Source organism: Vanacampus margaritifer, chromosome 8 (genome assembly GCF_051991255.1).
Source record: "Vanacampus margaritifer isolate UIUO_Vmar chromosome 8, RoL_Vmar_1.0, whole genome shotgun sequence".
Classification (NCBI taxonomy): Eukaryota; Metazoa; Chordata; class Actinopteri; order Syngnathiformes; family Syngnathidae; genus Vanacampus; species Vanacampus margaritifer.
Window position 1 is genome coordinate 11,016,744 of NC_135439.1, and position 22,139 is coordinate 11,038,882.

The window sequence follows — 22,139 nt, forward strand, 5'->3', positions numbered from 1 at the left end:
GGAGAGGTTTAATGCGAAAGTAAATTCCCTAACCCTGCAATTGTTGGCCAGGTGTGTGCTGTAGAATGTAGGTTATCTAAAGTGACTACAACAGTTTTATGAAAATTAAAAGTTATTTATATTATAAATTAGTGTACAATAGTGTACATTAATTTGGTATGGGAGATACCAATTTAATTCCTGTTACGCCAACTTGTTTTATCTCTGCTATGTTGTTTTGCCAACACTCATCTTAAATTAAATGAAGACATTAAAAACAAATTTTCCAAAAGATAAGAAATATTACAATTTAATTGTAGTAGTGGCTGACTGAGTTTCATTCTGCTGCACAATTTTGAAATGTGTCTGATGTTTTATTCCGTTTCCATATGAGAGGAACAGAATACGTCAACATTCAAAATATATTTACTAGTATTATTGTTTCTGGTTTCTGTTGCATCATGATGTCCTTTTGATTACTTTTTGGTCTGTTCAGACAGCCTTAATTGTTATTCTGTTTTCTAACGCATTCTTTTAGGAACTGTGGGCCATCACAGCGCCACGTCCAGGGAGCAACTCCAGCTCAGAGGCCACTTCTTCCTCGGCCAAAGGCAGTGGCAGGATTAATTCTCGAATCTCCGCTGCATGTCCCGGAATGTGGGAGGAAGGCGGAACAACCAGAGTGAATCCACGTAGATATGGCGAGAGCATACAGACAGCGTTTAGAAAGCGACTCCAGGCTCAAAACCAGGGACTACCTTGCCCTGAGGTGAGAAGGCATTTAAGGGGACAGATATGCATTTTAAGGAATATCTGATTAACATATAGTGATATACCCTGCAGAGTTTCCCTTCTTTTGTGTGGATGTAAGCACTTTGTCTGCGCTCCTGCTCATGGAGGCGTGTCTGGAGCTAGTCAGCACAAAGCAGCAAGCTGTGAGGAAAGTGAAAGGGTCGTTAGGCGCTGGCCATTAGATGCTTCTGTGGTGAAGTTCACTCTTTCACTGATATCTCAGAAAAGAGAACACAGCGCCTCCGGGGCTCACTTTTGCACTTGCCATTGTTTTGATCAATAATCATGAACAGTGCTGATTGTTGATGGATGGCGCTTAATCTCATCTTGATGAGGCATGGCTGTGTGCGTGGTGGTGAGGGGGGTTGGGGGGGGGGGGGCGTACACGGGTGCTGAGGCGAGGAGGACAGGCGTGAAATGAACTGTTCTGCTCCACTGCGAGCCCGCACTCCTCCTTTCAGTAGGTAATTTGTCGCCTCATGTACTAGTGTGTGTGTTTTTGTGTGCGCGTAATCCGCAGTGTGTTTGAATGAGCCGCAAGCAGCTGCGGCTGTGTTTATCTTTTGATAGCATTATCGGAGGTGTGTGTTTGGTGTGTGTATGCGCCTGTCAGGTGAGGGATTATGTAATGTTATATTCTTCCACGATGTGGAGAGTGTCCTGTATCAGGGGAGGTCCAGTGCATCCGTCAGAATCAGCATTATTTGGGCTGTAGTTCATTACCCAGAATCGTCCAGGCTTGACACGTTATTATCTTTCTCCTCTGCCCTGACTCATTTCAATTACACTCTTACCATGCGTAGCCTTTTGGACGCAGCCCCGCCCCTCCCCGGCCACCCACCTTGGCCGTCTCCATCCAATCAGACAGAAGGAAGCGGCGTGTGAAGCCAATGACTGCAAACAGATAAAGACCATCAATCATGTTGTGGATCTTATCGGCCGTTCATCTGAGATTGGCTTCCTGCATCTTGTCAGACAGCATGTGGGAGGCCTTTAATCCTTGCTTAAGAATTTACCAGGATGCAGCTGTGACACAGAAGAGCAATGATATGCTGCGGATATATATAAATAGTTCAGATTATGTTTTTGTTGTTGTTGTTGTTGTTTTTGACCGGCCTAATTGGTCATCTATTTAACTAGTTTAAACATGTGGCGCCAAGTGGCCCTTAAGCAGTCCTTCAGAATAGGGAGGGTCGGCAGGGTGCGATGCAGGGGGCGCGTTCGACCCCAGTGAACATTAGCCTGGAAATCCAGACCCACTCGCGGATTTGCCGGAGAGTGAGCCTGGTCAACCGTCCTATCAGTCGTATTTCTGAGGCGGGGCAACAGACAGTGGGATGAACCAATGAGCAAAGAGCGGAGTCAGAAAAGCGACTCGTTGAAGTCTCTTATTTTTTTCTGCGTAGACGGAGTAAAAATCCAACATCCAGCCGAAGAAAGATAGTAGTGAATGACTTATGTCGTTGTTGCGAGAATAACTTGAAGAGTGTGAAAGAGGCTAATTATTTGTTCTCTTTTGCGTGTTCCAAAAACTTGAAGACAGATTTCTTGTAAGAAAAACTCCTTGCAAGGATGATTTATTAAACAGAGAATTCTCCGGTCACGGCGACACTCAACATCACGTAACAGGTGGAATAAAAAAGGGTGCGCGTGTGCCCCCCTCCCTTGGGCATTTTATAGTATCGAGTTTTGAAAGTAAAACGCCTCTTCTCCTCCCACTCTGAATGAGTAGAACAGATTGGTTCTCACACAATATGTTACATAATATTATTTTCGTACACAGACTGCACCTGTGTTCATTTTTAGACAAAATATACTCTCAGGGTACTCTTCCCAAAACAGAATCTCACAAACTGGAGATTAGAGAGGCCGTGAGCGATGGCGCAAACAGAGTCAGTGGTGTGTGTGTGGGTGTGTGCGCTCCCACGAAGAGAATGTGTGTGTGCAAACTGAGAAGGAATTTTTAGACCAAACAATGTGTACCAGCTTAAGTTAAGGTCAAATTATACTGAGTTCAACACTATTTTACCTACTTCACATCTATAAAACTTTTCAACATGGTTAATATATGAAATAAAGTATTAAAAATGTTAATAATGTCTAACAAGTGAAAAGTGACGTTGCTAACGAAGACGACGTCACACAAATAGACGAATTTGATTGGCCGGCCTGTTTTTGGCCAGAGCCAAATCGCTGTCTATGGACGCCTGTCCAGACCCACTTTTTCTTACAAGAAAGTCGGTGTGGCTTGCCAGGCTAAGTGAACATGTTGTTGTTGTCGGCCCCCCCAAATAATCAAGTGTAATTGCACATCTTCTACAGTAGGTGGCAGTGGTGCTCTACTGCATGAGGAGTATTAGCTCCTCTGCAGAGGTGTACCTAAAAAACAACTTTATAGACAACTTATACTATTTATAGTCACGGCAGAAAGTTGCAGGGGTGGGGAGTTGTATTTTTTTCTCCGTTGAAGGGGAGGGGGCTTTAGAAAAAATAATTGAAAAGCACTGTTTCAAAAGAGAGCTTAAACAATTGCTTCTCCTGCTGCTTGTTTGTTTCCAGAAGTACAAACCACCAGAAAAATCAGTCAGAGTGGAAGAAATCGATGGTGTGAAGTTGGTGAAAAACCTGGCGCTGAAAATGGAGGAAATGTTCCGCAAAAAGGCAGAAGCCACCAGGGTAAGTCAATTTTCCAGGAAAGCACAACATTCTTTAAATGGTGAAGCCGTGCCTCACTGAGTCGCTACATGACTCAAAAACTCTCTGCAAATAGACCAGCCCTTTTCTCCCTCAGGAAAAAAATAACAGGTGGAATCACAAGGGGAGCCTCTTTAAAGTCCTTCCCTGTCGTAATTTTCGGTATTTTAAAAACAGCACTTTTGTTGCTTTTATTTCTTTCCCAGTGATTCCCAACCTGGGTGCCAATCAGGGATGATTCAGGAAATTATCATGTTTTATTTAATTTGTCTAAAATCGTTATTTTATCATTATAAATATATCTCTACTCATCTGTCTATGATAACATTTTTGTGACAGGCAGGACAATGAGATGCTCTTCGGTTAGTTGGTAGAAAATATGATGTGTATCCACTTGTTGCTTTTCATACATCAGAATGATATCTTAAAGTTAATCCAAAAATGTTCTTTATAATAATAGTATGTGAAACATCCGAGAGCTAGGTTGGAGTTGTGTGGGAAATCACTTTATATAGCGTAGGACAAACAAAAGGTCTACAAAGTACAAACTCAGACTAAGTTAATGTAAAGTTTGTACCTCGTAAAACTGCCTCAATCAAACTGCTTACTGCATTGGAGAGCTAAATCTTTCCTATCGTAGCACAGAAATAACAGTTCCCAGTTACACAAGCATGAAGGCCTCTGAAATACTGTAAACATCTGCTCCTGTCTACAGTTGTGTAAATAAACTCCTTTGGACATTGTTTTGCGGAAATGCAGTGCTATCACTTATTACACTACAATGATGAGTGATTTGAAAATTGAAAAAGTAGATTGATGTTCCGTGTTCACGTTATCAGAGGCCTGAGCTGCAGCAGCCTGTCAACGACCTCTGCACAGGCGCTTCCTGGAGGCTGCCGCGACATGATAACGTTTATCTCGGGGTCCGCAAATTCAAAGGAGATTCCTCCTTTGAATTACAATCTGAGCAGGTGGCATGAAACCCTGGGATGTTTCAACATACGGGAGGTTATTTCGGAAAACTGAAACGAATCCAAGCAACATTTTGGTCATTAGGAAAAATGGATTTTGTAAACTAAAGAGAGATGTAATGAGAATAATTTGGTTGCCTTTACGCCAACCGCTGACATGTAGAATTTCCCCATGAGGTCAATTGAAAGCGTGCAGCAAAGCCTCACTTGTGTAAATGTAGCAGTTATTTTGACACACGTGATGGATGTTAATTACCTGCTCGCCGCATTTTCCTGAAAACACACAGCCAAGCACATTTGTGGTGGGAAGTTATTATAGAGGTGACTGCTGCTCGGCGCGCTGCGTGAAATCCTGCACCCAACTCTCCTCCATCAATCACTGTGCAGAGCTTCTCCACTGCTGTGGGCCACTTCTCGCACTAAGGGATAAACTGTTTGGGAAATTGGTACCCATATATTAGCGGACACCAGGATGGCAAAGTAAAGTGCGACACTGGGGAAACCCTCCGGCCACCCAAAAGAAAGCAATTTAACAATACGATTGTATTGTGCTTCTGGAATATTTATGGGCATTTTAGAGCTTGGTATTTGCTACAGGTAAAATTAACAATCTCTAAATTGATGAACTTTTTTTTTTTTTTTAAATATGATTTTTATATCGGGTTCAAGTGAATATTGAACTCGTCGTCTTAAAGAGGAAGTCAAGTAAAAAAAAAAAATCTTTACATTAATATGTTTTATGTGCCCCCCATTAGTTTAGTCAGCAATCTGATTAATATTGTGTTGGTGGAATATGAATTAATCAGCAAAATCCACACATTTTTTATCCATTTCAGGGAGCGGCCATTCTGCCACTTGCCGTCGACTGAAAATGACATCACAGAGGCCTAAAGGTTCAGGTAACGACTTAGGCGATGTGATGTCATTTTCAGTCCACAGCTAGTGGCAAAATGGCCGCCCCCTGAGATTAATTAAAATGAGTGGATTTTGCTGATAAACTCATATTCCACAAAGGCAATATTAATCAGAAGACTGTGTTAAGACTAGTGAAGGTGCATAGAACATGATATTGTAAAGAATAGGGAGTACCTCGGGTCTTATTTCAAAGTATTGGTACTGGCGACAATTAGGAGAATAGGAAATTGCCATTAATTTTATGCAATTTTGAGGAAAAATGCTATATTTGGATAAATAGGTCTTTTTTTTATTATCTGTTATCTATTTTTTGGATGGAAATTTTATGTAACAAAATTACTTTAGTATCAAAACTTGGTATCGGTATCGATGACTACTCAAGAATGAGTACTTGTGGTATCGAACATCATAAAAGTGGTATCGAACATCCCTACTGAGGACAAAAGCATGCAGAGGGCTCCCATTACTTGCAACAACGACATTGATAATAGGCAGTATTAATATTTTTTTTCAAATTTACTTCTATGCCAGTCGAAATATGTTTTTACATGAAACCGGCTGTGGAAAAATATCAACAACATCATCAACTAATCAAGTTTGACTCAAGTTTTTTATCCTATTATAGTCGACAACAAATGATCAATTGACAAAATGGCCGCTGCCGGTTGCAGCCAAGCTGGGCAAAATTCAATTCAATGAATAAATTTGAATTTAAATTCACACTTGCTGAATTATTTTAGTTTCTAGTTTTCACACAAATTGCACGTTTGTGTGCAGAGGCTGGTGGAGGCGGCAGAAGAGGCGCATCATCAACACAAAGACAACCCAGACCTGCAGGTGAGACTTTTTCCATAAGACAATAGAACCAAAGAATCATTAGCATTGAGTGACGAAGAATAATCATGTGGCCGTGAGGTGGATTAGAGAAGGTGACAAGGTAATAGGCGCTATAAGTCGTTAATTGAGTTGGATTTGTCCTTGGATGTCACCATGGATACATAATGCATGCTCGGTGAAGGCTGCATCACCATCAAGTCACAACTCATCACTTACCGAGTCAAGGAAGAGAAAGTTTCATGCCTTTAGAAGATGGAAAACTGGCGGGGATAAACCAGTAAGTGGGCGGAATCGGTTAAATGTGCACTTTTCCATTTTTTCTTTATTTGAGTCCATAGGGTTTATACAGCTGATTGTGTCCGGGACATTATAGTGGCTCCCATTGCGGAATTTCAAGCTGCATTGAGCTTCCTTAGTCTCTGCAGAGGGAATGCAGTATTTTTGTCGTTTATTAGACCCCCTGCCTCTCCCTCTCTCTTTCCCTCTCTCCCCCTCCCCATCTCTTTCTCTCCGTCCAGAGGACAAAGATAAATGCAACTCTTTTTCGGCGAGCGCTGTTTCACGTACATGCCTCCAGATTGGAAAGCCACTCGAGCAACACAACACTGAAATAACCGCAGTACTTTAAAGTTAATAGAAGCGTTTACAACATTTGAATACGCTTCAGTTGCCTTGTTCATTCCTGCTTCTCTGCTTTTCTCGCAGCCAGAACAAGACAAGCAGCTTTCGCATTCACAAACCCCCTCATTGAATTAAATATCGCCACGGTGGAAGTGCTTTTTATATGGCTGCAGTTGTAAGGAACATTTTTTCAATCGACAATGAATTATCCACTTAACCATGTTAAACTCAACCGTTACATTTGGTACATCATCTACAGTAGTTGAACTATTGTAAGGGACACAACTTATAAAGTTGCAAAGCATGTGAATGATTGTCTTCTTCATTTTATAGGACATAAAAAAAACAAAAAACAATACAATATCAATGTGTATTAATGATGTGATGTCATGACATTGCTCTTCGTGGCATCATTTAGACACCCTCGCCTCCTCTGACACTGCACATTTTTCACGGGCCATTTCACTGACCGCGGTGCGATACGGGGGCCTTCTTATCTCAGCTGCTGCGAGTCAGGACGCGGCAGATTTTCGCATTGACCCCGAGAGGATTCACCAGTTCAAGGGAACGCGCATCAGCGCTGATGGCTCTTATCATTTGTTTTCAGCGCTGCATCAGCAGGTTTATTAGCATCATTTTTATATTGTACTTCAGCAAAAAAAAACAACTTGGGATTCATACAGCCTCATATAATGATACATAATAATGCATATTAAAGAACACGGGTCACCAACATGGTGTAAGCATGATAACAAAAGAAAGTACACATAAAAATGTATTCAAATGAGGAAAGTCCCACTGCCTCAATTCAAACTTTGCTGTTTATTGTTTACCATGACTGAGAATCTACGCAGACATAAAGAAAAAAAAAAGATTTTTTTAGCAAGCATTTTGGTATTTGGTATTGATATTGTGACAGTAAGATAAAAATGACTAAGGCATTTATGCTAATTTGGCTAACTACGCTATATTGATATTGATCTGTTACTACCTTGTTAAATCATAGTTACTAATTATGACTCATTAATTTGATTAGTGAATATATTTCAGTATTTATATTAATGAGGGGCTGCGACTATCAGTTATTTTAATAATTGATTACCCTGTCGATGATTTTGTCGATTAATCGATGAACCGGACAAAAAGACAAGCGTTTTGATTTCCATCCCTTTAATTTAAAAACATTTCAAACTGACATTTATTAAATGGCTTATAGTCCATATGTCAGAAAATCGGAATTTTTTTTGATAATTGTTTCCTAAAGTAGAAGAAATTGTTTTATTTTGATTCAACACAAAGGTAATCAGTCTGCTATCATAAAAACAGAATCAGAGAATATACAGATTTTACTGTTGAGAAGCTGAAATTCTGTGCATTTTATATGAAAAAAGGTTATCTACGATTAATCGATTATTTAAAAAAACTCAAAATTATAAAAATAAATTTTTTAGGTAATTATCGCCTAATTTATAATCGATTATTTATTTATTTATTTATTTTTCACACATTTTAAAAGTATGTTAACATACATAACACACAACTCACTTCAAAGTTTAATTATATGGATATTGTTATAATAATTTTTTTTTAAATCCAAATTTTGTAAAATGAGATCAGATCCTCTTTCTGTTGTATTGAAATATAAATCATTTACCATCATGCAAGTAATACACCACTATAAAATATAATGAGGAATTACTATACTGTATGTGTGTTTACGTGCTAATGATCTACTGTATGTGACTGTCTCTGTGGAGAGAAGACTTAAACCTTATGTGTCGCCACCAGACTATGCAGCATGGCCTAACACGCTGTGCTGGAGAGCATCCCTCTGCAGCGAGGCCTACAGCTGACTGCAGTGATGTAAAAGTCAGCGTAGCATAGCTGCAGTGTCCCATGGCCTGCTATACAGTAATAACCCTCACGCTTAACGGGCCTCTATACAGCAGCTCTGCTGAGGATGCAGTATTTCTCTGCAGAAAGCTCCCTCCCTCCTCTCCTCTCCGCCGCTCGTCAGAGAGCCGCTCAGGCGTGGTATGAGCTGTCACGGGCTGCTTGATGGCCATGCCCACATCGCCTCCCTCCCCGAGTGCAAAGCCTTAGACTCCATCACCCATCTTTTCCTCCCTTTCCTACCCGCTCAGTGCAGGAGGCCACAAAAAGGCCACTCAGGCAGGAAGAGGTAGTCCTTCTTCTGAAGTAGCAGCCACTAAAGGACAGGATTGACTTACTGTTTCCCTTTAGGGAAGCAAGACCTTTCACTGGTTGTCATATTTCTATGACAGTGCCATGTTAGGACGAGAATTCGATTTTGTAGCTACTACAAAAGGAATTCCCTTCCTCCACAAGTCCCCGTATTTGTGTCAATTTTGTAAAATCTTGAAATGTGTCAGAATACTTTAGATAAAATTGTACAGGTGCACATGATATGATGAAGTACAATGTCAACATAATTTTGAGTATTTCCCCCCCCCCAAACTCTTCAGTACGAGTACTTCAACGCTGTGCTGATCAACGAAGTGGACAACGAGGGCAACAACGTGGAGCTGGGAGGGGAGTTCGTCCTGGAGCCGAACGACCACTTCAACAATCTGTCCGTCAACCTCAGCCTCAGCGTAGTGCAGGTGCCCACCAACATGTATAACAAAGGTGAGCCAAAAGCAAACTTGAGCCGATGAAATAAAGCGGAGGAAATAAGTGGTTAATGTGAAAAATGGCCGAGGCTATCTCAGGCTGACGACAGGGGGATCAATACCAAGTCGGGGGCATAAAGAGAAGCGTAACTCCTGAGCTGCTTTTGTTTGGAATGTAATGGACTCTTCATAAGTCTTGTGTTCGCTGCACAAAGGGAGGGCTGCTGCCAGCTTGTCCACAGGAGGAGGGGAGGCCATGATTTAGTCAAAGGCATTGTGTGTCCTCCAGGGGGGGGGGTCAATAAAGGACAAAGGTCAAGCACGCACTTGGTTCTGCGAGCAGGATGATTAGTTTCGTTACCATTTCATTTACGTGACTCTTTTGCGCACTTCTCCTCAGATTCGGATATAGTGAACGGGGTCTACTGGTCCGAAGCCCTGAACAAAGTCTTTGTTGACAATTTTGAAAGAGATCCCACTCTCATCTGGCAGTACTTCGGTAGCGCAAAGGGTTTCTTCAGGCAGTACCCTGGTGAGTGGGTGTGTGTTTCTGTGTGTGTGTGTGTGTGTTTTGGTTTGGTGTGGGAGGGTCTCAAGGGAGCCATCAGGCTTCAGTGCAAGAGAAGCATCAGAATAAATGACATCAAATGGCTAAAAGGGTAATTTGGCTAATGTTGTAATTTTACAGACCATCAGAGAGGCTGCGCGCATACTGAGTGTAATTAATTATCATTTGCCATTCAGGGTCTGCAGGCGCGCCGAGAGGCGGTGGGGATGCCAGAGCCAAAGTTATCAGGCCTCAATGATGTGAAACGTGTAGATGGTTTGCAGCGAGTAGTATCAGAACAATACAGACAAAGGAATAATGTAATACAGACGGTGCCCTTCGATGTTTGATTGAAGAACATACAGTATTTGTAGTTTCAATATGTAATACTTAAAAGGAACACACTTTTTTTTTTAAACCAAGAATGGAACAATCTAAATAAAGAAGTTAAATAAGCCAATTCAAACATTACATTTAAAAGAATAACTAAGTCTAGCTTGTTAAAAAATATGAACAAGGTTAATAAATTAGATTATTATGTCATTATCATTTTTGTTGTTACGAATGTCAGCAACCGATATGTAAATTGAGAACAAAAGTTATGTAACTGTTCATATATTTGTTTTTTTGTTGTTGTTGTTTATGTTGTTTTTAAAATATATTATTTTGTAATTGAACTCTGGGGAGAAATGGGGCAGAGAAAATAAGACTTGAATAAGACAAAATAAGTATATATATATATATATATATATATATATTTTTTTTTTTTTTACAAGTGAATGAAATAAATGATGATCAAATCAAAATTATTAGGGATGGGCGACACCCAGCCTTATTTTAAGGTATTGTTCCTCGCAAAGGCGGCAGTTATTTTACAGTCGGGAACTAGAAAGTTGAAGAGTAGAAAATTGCTATTCATTCCTTGTATTGTTTAGGAAAAATGCTAAATTGGGATAAGTAGGTCTTTATTTAAAATTATCTATCATTGTTTTTTGTGGACATTTTGTGTATCAAAAAGAGAACCGATACCAGGTACCGTATTAGGCAGATACTCGGCTGTATCAGTACTCACTATGGCGGGCCGATACCTCTTGTGGCTGTTTTTAGGATCAGGAACTAGAAATTAGAAGAATAGAAAATTGCCATTCATTTCATCCAATTTTACAGAGAAAAAAAATCAATATTGGGATATATAGATCTTTATTAAAATTATCTGTCATTGTTTTTGTTTTTTTTGAGGGACAATATTACTAGTGGTATCAGTACTTTTTATCGGCGTAGGTGACTATTCAAGAATTGAGTACTTGAACTGGTATCAGGCTGGAAAGAAAATAGCATCGAACATCCCTAGTATAATCAAAACGATTGATCTTTTTTCTGTAGGGGTGAAGTGGCATCCAGATGAAAACGGGGTTATTGGCTTTGACTGCAGGAACCGGAAGTGGTACGTTTTCACATTGTTTTATCGTCAATCCCAACCATTTGCTAACTGTCAGATTTTTATTAATTTTTTTATCACGACTGCATTGGCCACAAACACAGGTACATCCAGGCGGCAACTTCACCCAAAGATGTTGTAATCCTCGTGGACGTCAGTGGAAGCATGAAAGGATTGAGACTGACCATCGCCAGACAAACGGTCTCCTCAATTTTAGACACGCTCGGAGATGATGACTTCTTTAACATTATTGCAGTAAGTGACGCCGCATACAAGACTGTATATTTTTGTTTGTGTTTACGTGACTAACGAACGTGTTTGTGTGTTTGCAGTACAACCAGAACATTCATTATGTGGAGCCGTGTTTGAATTGCACTCTAGTGCGGGCGGACAGAACCAATAAAGATGTGAGTTCCGGTCAAAGTCATGATTATATAATAGTTGAAAGATGTTTTCAACCGTTTGCGCTATTGTTTTTCTGCCAGCATTTTCGCGAGCATCTGGACAAGCTGTTTGCCAAAGGGATTGGACTTCTGGGCCAGGCATTGACTGAAGCGTTCACAATCCTCAGCGATGTGAGTTCTTACATCAACCAGCATCAGATTGTTAATTGCACACGAGCGTAGGAGTGCTTCAGACAAAAGTTTGCAAGCACACACACACACATCTGTTGTGAAATGTGATTAATGGCTGTAATTAATGGCAACGATTCATATCGAGCCTGATTGGAAGACAAAGCAGATAAGGGCAGGAGCCACGCCACGTGCTTTTTATCTCGCCACTTTCAGGCGAGTGCCGGCAGAGGCTGAGGCGGTGCGGTCTTTACCGCCACAATTGTCCGATTAATTAGAGTTGTGCAATGAATATGATAATTAGGTGGGCAGCGCACAAATGCTGCACTGCTCAATGTTGACGCTCTAGTAGAGACATCGGACTGCAGGTGAGTGAGAGTGTAGAATGAACATTGCGCAATAAGTCAAGGAATTGGTCTTTGGTCATTGTAAATTAGGCATCAGTATTTTTTTTAGAATTGACTATTATCAAGTTAACAACGAAGAAATAGATTGCCAAACACAAATTGAATATGACCTCACTTCTCCACAACAGTTATCAATTGAGGGAAAAAAAAGCTAATATAATGATGCTAATTCTGACCAGCAGTTTATCAATCCCTATATTCTTATATTTGTAGTTTGCAGTGGTGTCGATCTGCACTGCTGCAGAGAGAGATGTTAAATGACCGTTGTAAAATGTATTGCTGTTGGCAACGTGAACAAATTGACCCTCTCGCAAGTAGATTAAAGGATTGATGAACAGCAATTCCGTAACTGTCATGTTATTGATTACATCAATAACTGATCACACTGTTAGGAGCGTTTATATTTACACATTCTTACCGTCCTTTCTGTAACAATACAACAACACTGCATGTGCTCAATGTACTGTACATTGATTAAAAAAAAAAAGAAGATAAACCAGCACTAAAAAACTACTTCAATTCACTAGTACGTAAAATGTTTCTGCAGTCTTTCCTAACAAGAAGGTCATGCACTAGTGTTTATTATTTTTTAGCACAATGCAATGATTGCATTTGGCATAACGTACGAATGCCTAGCAGTGTAATTTATGGGCCGTTCAGCTTGTGTGGCCTCGCCGCAGTCACAGGTCAATAAGCTACTTAATTACTGCAGTGCATCTTTCACAGAATTCCGAATTAAGAGCCGCCGCAGGTCTATTAACTAGCACGTTAGTTGTATTTTATTGACTGATGTTCTCCACAGCTGCCACCTGAACAACATTCACAGTGCGGTGTTGGCCGGCTCTGTTTGTTTGATGTGTAACTAACAACACCGATTTGATTTGTGTCTGTTTGACTGCAGTTCAATCAGACTGGCCACGGCAGCGTGTGCAACCAGGCCATAATGCTCGTGACAGACGGGGCAACTGAAATGTATGATGATGTTTTTGAGAAGTACAATTGGCCGGAAAGAAAGGTGAAACCCGTCGCACTTCTGCTGCACATTGAGTATCACTTTTTTTTTTTTTTTACACATTTGTTCTTGCTCAGCCCATTTTTTCCGACAAATATGAGTGTGCATTTTAATACTCCATGCCAACTGGAGATCAACTTTTCACATCTGGGGAATTGTTTTTCCACGCCAATTTCGTTCATAGCTCTCAAGTGAAATCCAAATCAATATGATGTTTTTCAACATGCTGGTGCATTAGAGAGCAGTGTTATTCCCTTGAGGAGTAAAATATGGGAAATTAACTGCTTTCAAGGGCAGTGCAGCTCATTCTCCAAGGCTCTGGTTGCCGCCCCCCAATAATATTTCTACCCGAATTCCACATTGGGTTTAATGAAATGAAATTGTTTGCTCTGCGATTCACGGAGCAATAAAAACAGCAGCTCGGGGGCCTTTCTTCATTCCTGTCAAGCATATGTGTGTTGGTAGTGTTTGGCAGCAGGCAGAGCATCACCCCCCCCCCCCCCACCCCTTTCACACAGCCTCAGGACTTTTATTCGGTGACCATTCGGTTTTCTATAAGCTTTATGCTTAGCAAAGCATCTGGGACCAATGAGCCATGCATGCATTGGCAATGTCACACAGTGTGCTTTAAAAGGACAGTGGAACGTGCCCTCATGCTCAGTGCCTGAGAACAAAAAAAGGATTTGAATTGCATTACGGGCTAAATGAAAGAAATTACGATGTCGTTTAAAAAAAAAAAAAGGATGAATTTTACTAGATAAAAATCTGTAATAAAGATGAGAATAACTTATGCCTAATATGCCTTAAGTTTTTCATATTCTGTTGTAAAAAATCAACATTGCAGCACTTTTTCCGCATCATCTTAATCAGTTCATCTTTAAAACTGTTGACCACAGTGTTTCTTGCGCGCAGGTGCGTATATTCCCCTACCTGATTGGACGAGAGTCCGCGTTTGCCGACAACCTGAAATGGATGGCGTGCGCCAACAAAGGTTTGACGTCTTGATAAAATACTTTGCCAACACAAAGTTTGAGGAGGCAGTTCTACAGTTTTTACGCAAGGAGGAGTTCAGTATAGAATGTGTGGATAACTGCAGACTTTTCACCACAAATGTGTGCGCGCTCCGACTCGTGCTGCCAAGAGGCAATGAAGTGGCACTTGGGGGGGTCAGAGGTCAATCTGCTCTAATCCCTCTTCCTGTCAGAGTGTCTCCCTCCTGACTGCTCACCGCTGATGGTTCCCACGTGTCGACACCCTCTGGTCACCAAAGTCACTGTCCAAAAAAAAAAAAAAAGATTGCAAAAGGGAGGGGGAGGAAAACAGATGCCCCCCCCCCCCCCGCCACACTGTGCAATAATCTGACTTCTCTAGTGTACGCAATACACTGAATCAACTACCACCAATGTCGAGTAGATTAATAGAGTATTAGGGGTATATATTATATACCCTTGTCTCTTTTATTCTTTCACATTTACTTCAATTGTGGCTTTTTGGTGTGTTTTTGTGTTTCAGGATATTTCAGTCAGATTTCCACATTAGCTGATGTTCAAGAGAACGTGATGAGGTATCTGCATGTCATGAGCCGACCCAAAGTTATTGACCATGAACATGACACTGTGTGGACCGAAGCGTACGTGGACAGTGCAGTAAGTGCGCCTCTTAAGTTCTTCTTTGTTTGCCTCAGTGTGCTGTAAGACAATAAAATCCCCCAATACTGTATTCAATTTATTAAAAACATAAAATGGGCTTTCGCTTATATAGCACTTATTTACATTCAAACACGAAATAAAGCAACCTAAAGAATCTACCCAATAAATAAAAGGTAACAATTTGCAGCCACTTTAATTGGGTCAATTTTAAATCATATATTTTGGATAAAGAGTACCATCCATCCATCCATCCATCCATTTTCTTGACCGCTTTTCCTCACAAGGGTCGCAGGGGTGCTGGAGCCTATCCCAGCTGGCTTCGGGCAGTAGGCAGGGTACACCCTGAACTGGTTGCCAGCCAATCACAGGGCACGATAAAGAGTACCTAAATTCCTAATAGCTATGAAACACTTCCAGAAATTGAGTAAAGTTTACTCATCAGGCCACACATTAAATACGCCTGGCCAAAATAATATACTTTTTTTTTTTTATTCTCAAGTGTTTTAATCCTTATGGGAAAAGTCTGTCCTAAGATATTAAATTGCAAGAAGGTATTAATTTATTATTATTGTTGCAGTTTATATTAGTGTAAAAGTACACATACTGAAATGTTTACCTCTCATTTTCTACTTTAGATGAGATACCGGTCGGTAACTGTAATTGCGCATGTGTTTGTCATTCGTTCCATTGTTATGTCGCTGGAGTGATTCCTCATTACGAGCTTCATTAAGTTGTGTGGATTTCCCTCCCAATGCACAATTCACAGGCAGTGTAAAACGTGCAAACTTCAATTTATTGAACATTCTATCTGTGTTCTTTCTCTCTCAACAGCTTTCCCAGGCACACAAGGTAAACATAAACAATTGTTCTTATCGTCAGACGCAGTCCAAATAAAGTGTTTATGCATCATTTATTTAGCAGTTTACTTCTACGGATTACTAGAAGAGTAAGGAAAAGAGCATCGAATTAAACCTGAAATAGCCATGAGAAAGAGAAATTGTACTAAATGGCTTTTGAGGTTGAATAGCTTTTTGTTTACTAGACTTTTTAAACATTCATTCTTTGATATTGCATTGAAGGTTTCTGGTCTCAGTGTTTACTGTACTTACACATACTGTATTTGAGCATGGAGACCATACACACACACACACACAGGTTGTGAAAGTGGAATGCGTATACTCCTTTATCTCTGCCTCGGACAGACCATTCATCATTCTGTGGCCCATTGCATTTTATCTGCTGAAGCCCATAATAAAACTGACATTGGAGGAGAGTCGCATGTGTGCGAACGTGTACACGCGCGTGTGCATGTTGACCACGGCATCCCAGTTTCCACTTCCAGTGAGTGTAGTGATGAATCTTCTGGCCCACCATTCTTCATTTTTTGTCACATAAGCTGGTACATACCGCAATTTACAGCTCGTTTGCTTCATGCCAATGCGCATGCACAAATAAGCAGCAACCGCACACGCTCACAGCTCAGAAGCAGGCTGACTTGGTGGAAGCATTTTTGGTTGTTGTTGTTGTTGTCAGCCTTTATCCTGTAGCAGTTGGTTTCCTTTTCCTCTTGTCTGAAAACAGGAACGCGGTGTTTCGTCTCTTAGCGTCTCTTGAAGTCCGCAATTAAACAGCTTGCACCGGGAATAAAGTGAAATCTATTTTCTTTGCCTCGGTGCAGTGAGATTTTATGTGTTCCCCTCATAGCCAGCATTGTCTGCTTATTTGTGAGCTCTGCGGTTACTACGGCACACTGGAGAACCTCTATAAAATTTTAAGTGGTGTACTTTACAGGGTGAAAAAAATACAACTAGATTGGCACTCAGTGCATCCCTCTGCCAAAGTTTCAACTTTGGGGTAAACATAACAAGCACTTTTTCATTGACAGATAAGGATTTCACCAAGGTTGTTTTATTTAACAAAAACTAACAAAATAACTAAAATTTTAACAAAAATTCAACGAAATATTTCTATTTTTTTTAAACGAAAACTAACAAACTACAAAACTAACTATAATTATGGTGAAAATGTCCTTCGTTTTAGCCTTTGGTAATTAATTCAATAAATGAGCCTTTGGGGTTGATTTTAAATGTGATTTCAGAAGTGACATCATCTAGCAGCAGCCAATAGAAAAGCACCTTTAGATGACGTCGCTCCTCTGCGACAATTTTGCGTGCTTGACTTTTGGCCGCAATGGCTCACTTCGCCTGCTTTTTCATTTAACTCATTAACTCAGCCGAAATACAGCGCTAGGTAAGAAATGCACTACTTTTTTCATATATTGCACACAAGGAAAACACATTTTTTTAGGGTTAAAAAAACTAATACTGAAACTAACTAAAACTAAACAAAAATGAAGAATTTTTTAAATGACTAAAACTAATAAAAACTAACAGAACCGCCCTAAAAACTAATTAAATTTAAAAAAAAACAATTAATAAAAACTATAATAAACCACCTAGTACAGTTAATTTATTATAAAAAACACATCAAATATGTATTATTTATTTTTATGTACTATTATATTATCCACAATTTTACGACAGCTGTGTCCGCTGGAACGGCCCTAAACACGGTCAACTAGACTTGACACAAACTGAGATTATTTTACGCTGAGCACATATGCAACTATCTATGAAAATAGAGCCCATGGAGTCACATGACCTCCTGCATATGCCTACGTTATGTCCTTTTGATTTATCGATTGCTTTGTTTTACTGAGAATTTATTTTTTTTTCTCCCCCAGTTAAAGGACAAAGCGGGCCCAAGTCTGATGACCACAGTGGCCATGCCTGTCTTCAGTACTAAGAATGAGACGGTGAGTGACTGTAATTTATGCATCTGTTTCCTTTTGCTGTTGTCTAAACATGCGTGTGTGTGTGTGTGTGTTTTGGATGCTCTCAAGCAGAAGAATCAGGGTATTCTGTTGGGGGTGGTTGGAACAGACATCCCTCTGCAGGAGCTGATGAAGCTGATTCCCAAACATATGGTACAAACTTCTACTTGAGATACAGTCAAACAAATGGAGTGAACTTACGAATCGTTGTCTCATCTCTAGTTGGGGATCCACGGATATGCATTTGCCATCACAAACAATGGCTACATCCTGACGCATCCCGACCTCAGGCCTTTGGTAAGGTTGTTTCCAAAACCACCTCGCAAGTTTGCCTGACTTGACCCTCTTTGTTTTTGTATAGCCTCCATTGGCGAGGGCACACAGAGACAAATGTGTAATGTGGCCGGGAGGCTTAAATGAGCATGTTATGATCTGTAATCCCCACCTTTTCCTTTGATGTATGCATGCAGGGATAAAGGCCACTCATAGGGCTGGCTGGCCTGAGGTTTCCAGAGGTAACTTTAACACTCACTGGCAGAGACCACAGCCGCTCGCCCCATGGCCAGTTGGGCCCTCAGGGGCTATGGCTTCGCTAGTGGATCTGTGTGCGCCAGTGTTAGTGCTATTCCTCTCTGTGCAACTTTGTGTTTGTGCACGTGTGTTTGTGTCGCTGCTCTTCTTCTCGTCTCTTTGTGGCTCCAAACTGTGCCGTGATTGTTGTCATTGACTGGTTGTTTCTTGTGTACTGACTGATGATGTTCAGTAACAGGATTTGACATGCGCCATTTAACACATTCATGTAGAGTTATTTAGCCGAGAATTTGCTATCAGTCTTATTAATTCTTTTTCATTTACCTGACAGTGTTAATTTCACAGATGATGTGTTCAGTAATTATCCAGCGCAAAGGCTGTGTTTGGGTTTCATACGTAATAATCAGTCAGACATTTTATCACGTGTATTATCAGGTAATCTTTTGACAATAATGCTACAACTCTATACATTATAGATAACATTTATTGTACAAGGAAGTGATTATTCATTTTGTTTGTGGTGTTCCTCTGTGCAGTATCAGGAGGGTCAGAAGAGGAGAAAGCCCAACTACAGCAGCGTGGATCTCTCTGAGGTGGAGTGGGAGGACAAAGACGACATTGTACGGGGGGGGGGGGGGCCTTTGATTTACGGTGGAAAGCAAACCATCTCAGTGTTTACATCCCAAAGGTTTCTCAGTGTGCCACCTTGTGTGCTTTATCTTGAAGCTCCGCAACGCCATGGTGAACAGGAGGACGGGGACCTTCTCCATGGAGGTGAAGAAGACAGTGGATAGAGGGGTGAGCAAGCAAATGAATTACGAGTCACCGATGAAATTGCGATTCTTAAATGAGCCGCAACCTGTATTTGTGTTTCCAGAGGCGTGTGTTGAAGATGCACAATGACTATTACTACACTGATATCAAAGGGACTCCATTCAGGTGGGGGAGGGCTTTTGTTTTACTCTTGAATGACTTCATTTTAGCGCTGTCAAACTACTGATGGACTTGGATACATTATTTTTTTCGGCAGTGTTGGAGTAGCCCTCTCAAGAGGCCACGGAAAGTTCTTCTTCAGAGGAAACGTGTCAGTTGAAAAAGGTACAAGGTAGAGATAGACCAATATGTTTTCTCAGACTTGATACCAACTTTTATTAGTAGTCAAGGGGGCCAATATTCACGTTCACTAAAAGGGGAAATAATTAGTGTCAACATTTTGAAAAAAAATATGATTGGCTTTCAGCATATGTTTATTGAACATCTTTTCAGATTTTCAAAATGTTTACATTTTTTTAAGTCTTACACAATAGACAATCCATCTTTGTTTTAAAATTCAAACAAAGGTTCAGGGAGCTCCCAGGGTCATCAAACGGTGAATAAAAATTATTTTCTAAATTAAGGAAAGTTTTCCAAAATATCCGAAACTTCAAGTTTTTACTTGTCTTTGTTTTATTTTGAAACAAAAAGGGCTCCAGGTGGCGGAGTCGTACCGTCACTTGCCTACAATGCAGGTTGGCGTGTATTCGCTCCCCCGCCTGGGAGACCATGTTTGTATGTCTGCGTGTTTGTGTGAGTGAAAAAAAAAATTCAAACAAAAAACTGAAGGTGGAGCAAGTTCCCAGGGTTAGCACCATCTCTTATAAAGTTAGTTAATTAACTGAAAATTTAAATAAATAGTTCCCTGAAATTAGCACAGTTTTACATTGATATATTATTGCTCATCAGATTTTTTTTTTTTTAAGGCAGATGGCGATATTTGTCAAAATGCTGAATATCGGTGCCGATAATCAGTTTATCGCTAGTGGAAAAGCTCAAAATATTCTTACTTATAGAACTGCACTGCATCATCATCATCATGTTTTGGTTGCTTTATTAATAACTACATGAGAAGCGCAAATTATGAACACAAACTCCCATCATGTTGCAGTGCAAACGATTAACCACAAGAGCAAAAGCAAGCAGTTCAATCATGTTTGACTGTCAATTAAAACCGAGCGTTATTCATTTTTATTGTTGAAGTTAAGCAGGACTAAGACATCTGAAGCGTGACTGACTTTGGTTTTTCAGGGCTCCGTGATCTGGAAAAGCCAGATGTCGCCCTGGCAGATGAATGGTAATGTAATGCATGGTTTAGGCAAGGGGGCATCCATGCGTTATGTAGGTTAGGCCTCTTTTGTTCGTGAGGTATGTTGAGGGCCGTGATGTAACAACATGTCTCCATTTTGGACCGAAGGACGTACTGCAACACCGAAGAGGAGCACGAGCACCGTCACCTGACTCAGATTCAAGCTATCAAGCTCTTCATGACGGGTCGAAGGCCAAATCTCAAGTGTAAGGAACAGATTTGAACGTGGTTATTAGAAGATGATCGGTAAGGTTAAGGTTAACCCTACTTTTATACCAAACTGCTTTTGCAGGCGACCGAGAGCTGATCAAGGAAGTGATATTTGATGCTGTTGTCACTGCTCCGCTCGAGGCCTACTGGACTGGACTGGCTCTCAACAAGTCAGAGTAAGAATTCTTTTGTCCAGTCAGAAATATACAGACATGGAGGAGGAGGAGGAGGAAGAGGAGGGGCGGGGGGCATCCAGATTGTGCCCAAGTTGCTGCATCTGTGCTCATTTGGAGGGTTATTTTTGCCTGAGGCATTGTGGGAAATGTGAACGTGCACATCTGTGACGGCACCATGAGGGCTGTAAGATACATACAGGTTTTAGTGCAACATACGTCGCCATACAAATGACAGCGTTTAGCTTTTAACAGCTAGATGATGCCAAGCTGCAACATTACAATCGTTACAGTATTATTTTCTAACTATGAGGACTCTATAAACTCTTTTACACCATCTAGTGAGCTACTGTAAAAAACACACACAAAAAAACAGCGATTCAAAACAAGACCTGTATCAAATATTTGGCCTGTTCAAAGATAATGTTTATTGACCTAACATGTTTAAATGGACGTCTCCAACCATGTCAACCTCACAAGGACACAATATAGCTCTTTAATTGGATCTCATTAGTTTGTGGGTTGTGTTTAATGCCCTGCGCAGTCTGTAATAATGCGCGTAATCAGCTGCTAATATGATTAATTAAATGTGAGTACGTATGTGACGCCGTGCCTCTTCTCCAGGAACTCCGACAAAGGAGTCGAAATCGCTTTCCTGGGCACGCGCACAGGCCTGTCAAGAACCAACCTGTTTGTAGCGGCAGATCAGCTCTCCAATCAGTGAGTGTCATTGCACAGCATGAGGCAAGGCGCTGATTGGTCTTGATAAATGTCATCGCCGTCTCGGTGGGTCGTGTGTGCGTCCTCAGAGATTTCCTGACAGCGGAGGACAAGGAGGGCGTGTTTAATGCAGATCACTTCCCTCTGTGGTACAAGAGAGCGGCGGAGCAGGTCCCAGGCACATTTGTTTACTCCATCCCCTTCAGCACAGGTAAGCGCCACGCAAACCACAAAAGAAGCTCCAGTAAAATACGTGCGATTAATATATTTCATTTTATGATCATACATTTTTCAGTGCATGTATAAAAGAGCCACTATTTTAACCCAAAAACAACGAGTTTAAAACAAACAAAAAAAATCCTTCTAGTGAAAAGGGCTCAAAACTGCTGAATTCATTTTGTGCATTTTTTTTCCCACAAAAATCAACTCACTCAAAATTTCAATATTACCTTAGTTTTGTCCTGCATATCATTACAAATCCGC

The 22,139-nt window shown here is 40.7% G+C and overlaps 1 protein-coding gene across 3 annotated transcripts in view; it reads left to right on the plus strand.

Moving 5' to 3' along the window:
• The window catches only part of cacna2d3 (calcium channel, voltage dependent, alpha2/delta subunit 3), a 34,926-nt gene that overhangs the window by 8,509 nt on the left and 4,278 nt on the right, over positions 1-22,139 (plus strand). For all 3 annotated transcript variants that reach the window (XR_013295030.1, XM_077572914.1, XM_077572915.1), the window contains 25 exons: positions 518-748; positions 3,331-3,447; positions 6,129-6,188; positions 9,296-9,458; positions 9,843-9,974; positions 11,373-11,433; positions 11,532-11,682; positions 11,760-11,834; positions 11,913-12,002; positions 13,308-13,421; positions 14,331-14,409; positions 14,931-15,064; positions 15,899-15,916; positions 17,811-17,882; positions 17,973-18,053; positions 18,123-18,197; positions 18,968-19,051; positions 19,158-19,229; positions 19,309-19,370; positions 19,462-19,529; positions 20,496-20,541; positions 20,662-20,759; positions 20,846-20,939; positions 21,561-21,656; positions 21,746-21,867. Coding sequence is in view for 2 of the 3 variants with exons in the window: in XM_077572914.1 (XP_077429040.1) it covers positions 518-748; positions 3,331-3,447; positions 6,129-6,188; positions 9,296-9,458; positions 9,843-9,974; positions 11,373-11,433; positions 11,532-11,682; positions 11,760-11,834; positions 11,913-12,002; positions 13,308-13,421; positions 14,331-14,409; positions 14,931-15,064; positions 15,899-15,916; positions 17,811-17,882; positions 17,973-18,053; positions 18,123-18,197; positions 18,968-19,051; positions 19,158-19,229; positions 19,309-19,370; positions 19,462-19,529; positions 20,496-20,541; positions 20,662-20,759; positions 20,846-20,939; positions 21,561-21,656; positions 21,746-21,867 (2,395 nt within the window). In the remaining variant the exon portion in view is untranslated. The remainder of the gene's footprint in view (positions 1-517; positions 749-3,330; positions 3,448-6,128; positions 6,189-9,295; positions 9,459-9,842; positions 9,975-11,372; positions 11,434-11,531; positions 11,683-11,759; positions 11,835-11,912; positions 12,003-13,307; positions 13,422-14,330; positions 14,410-14,930; positions 15,065-15,898; positions 15,917-17,810; positions 17,883-17,972; positions 18,054-18,122; positions 18,198-18,967; positions 19,052-19,157; positions 19,230-19,308; positions 19,371-19,461; positions 19,530-20,495; positions 20,542-20,661; positions 20,760-20,845; positions 20,940-21,560; positions 21,657-21,745; positions 21,868-22,139) is intronic.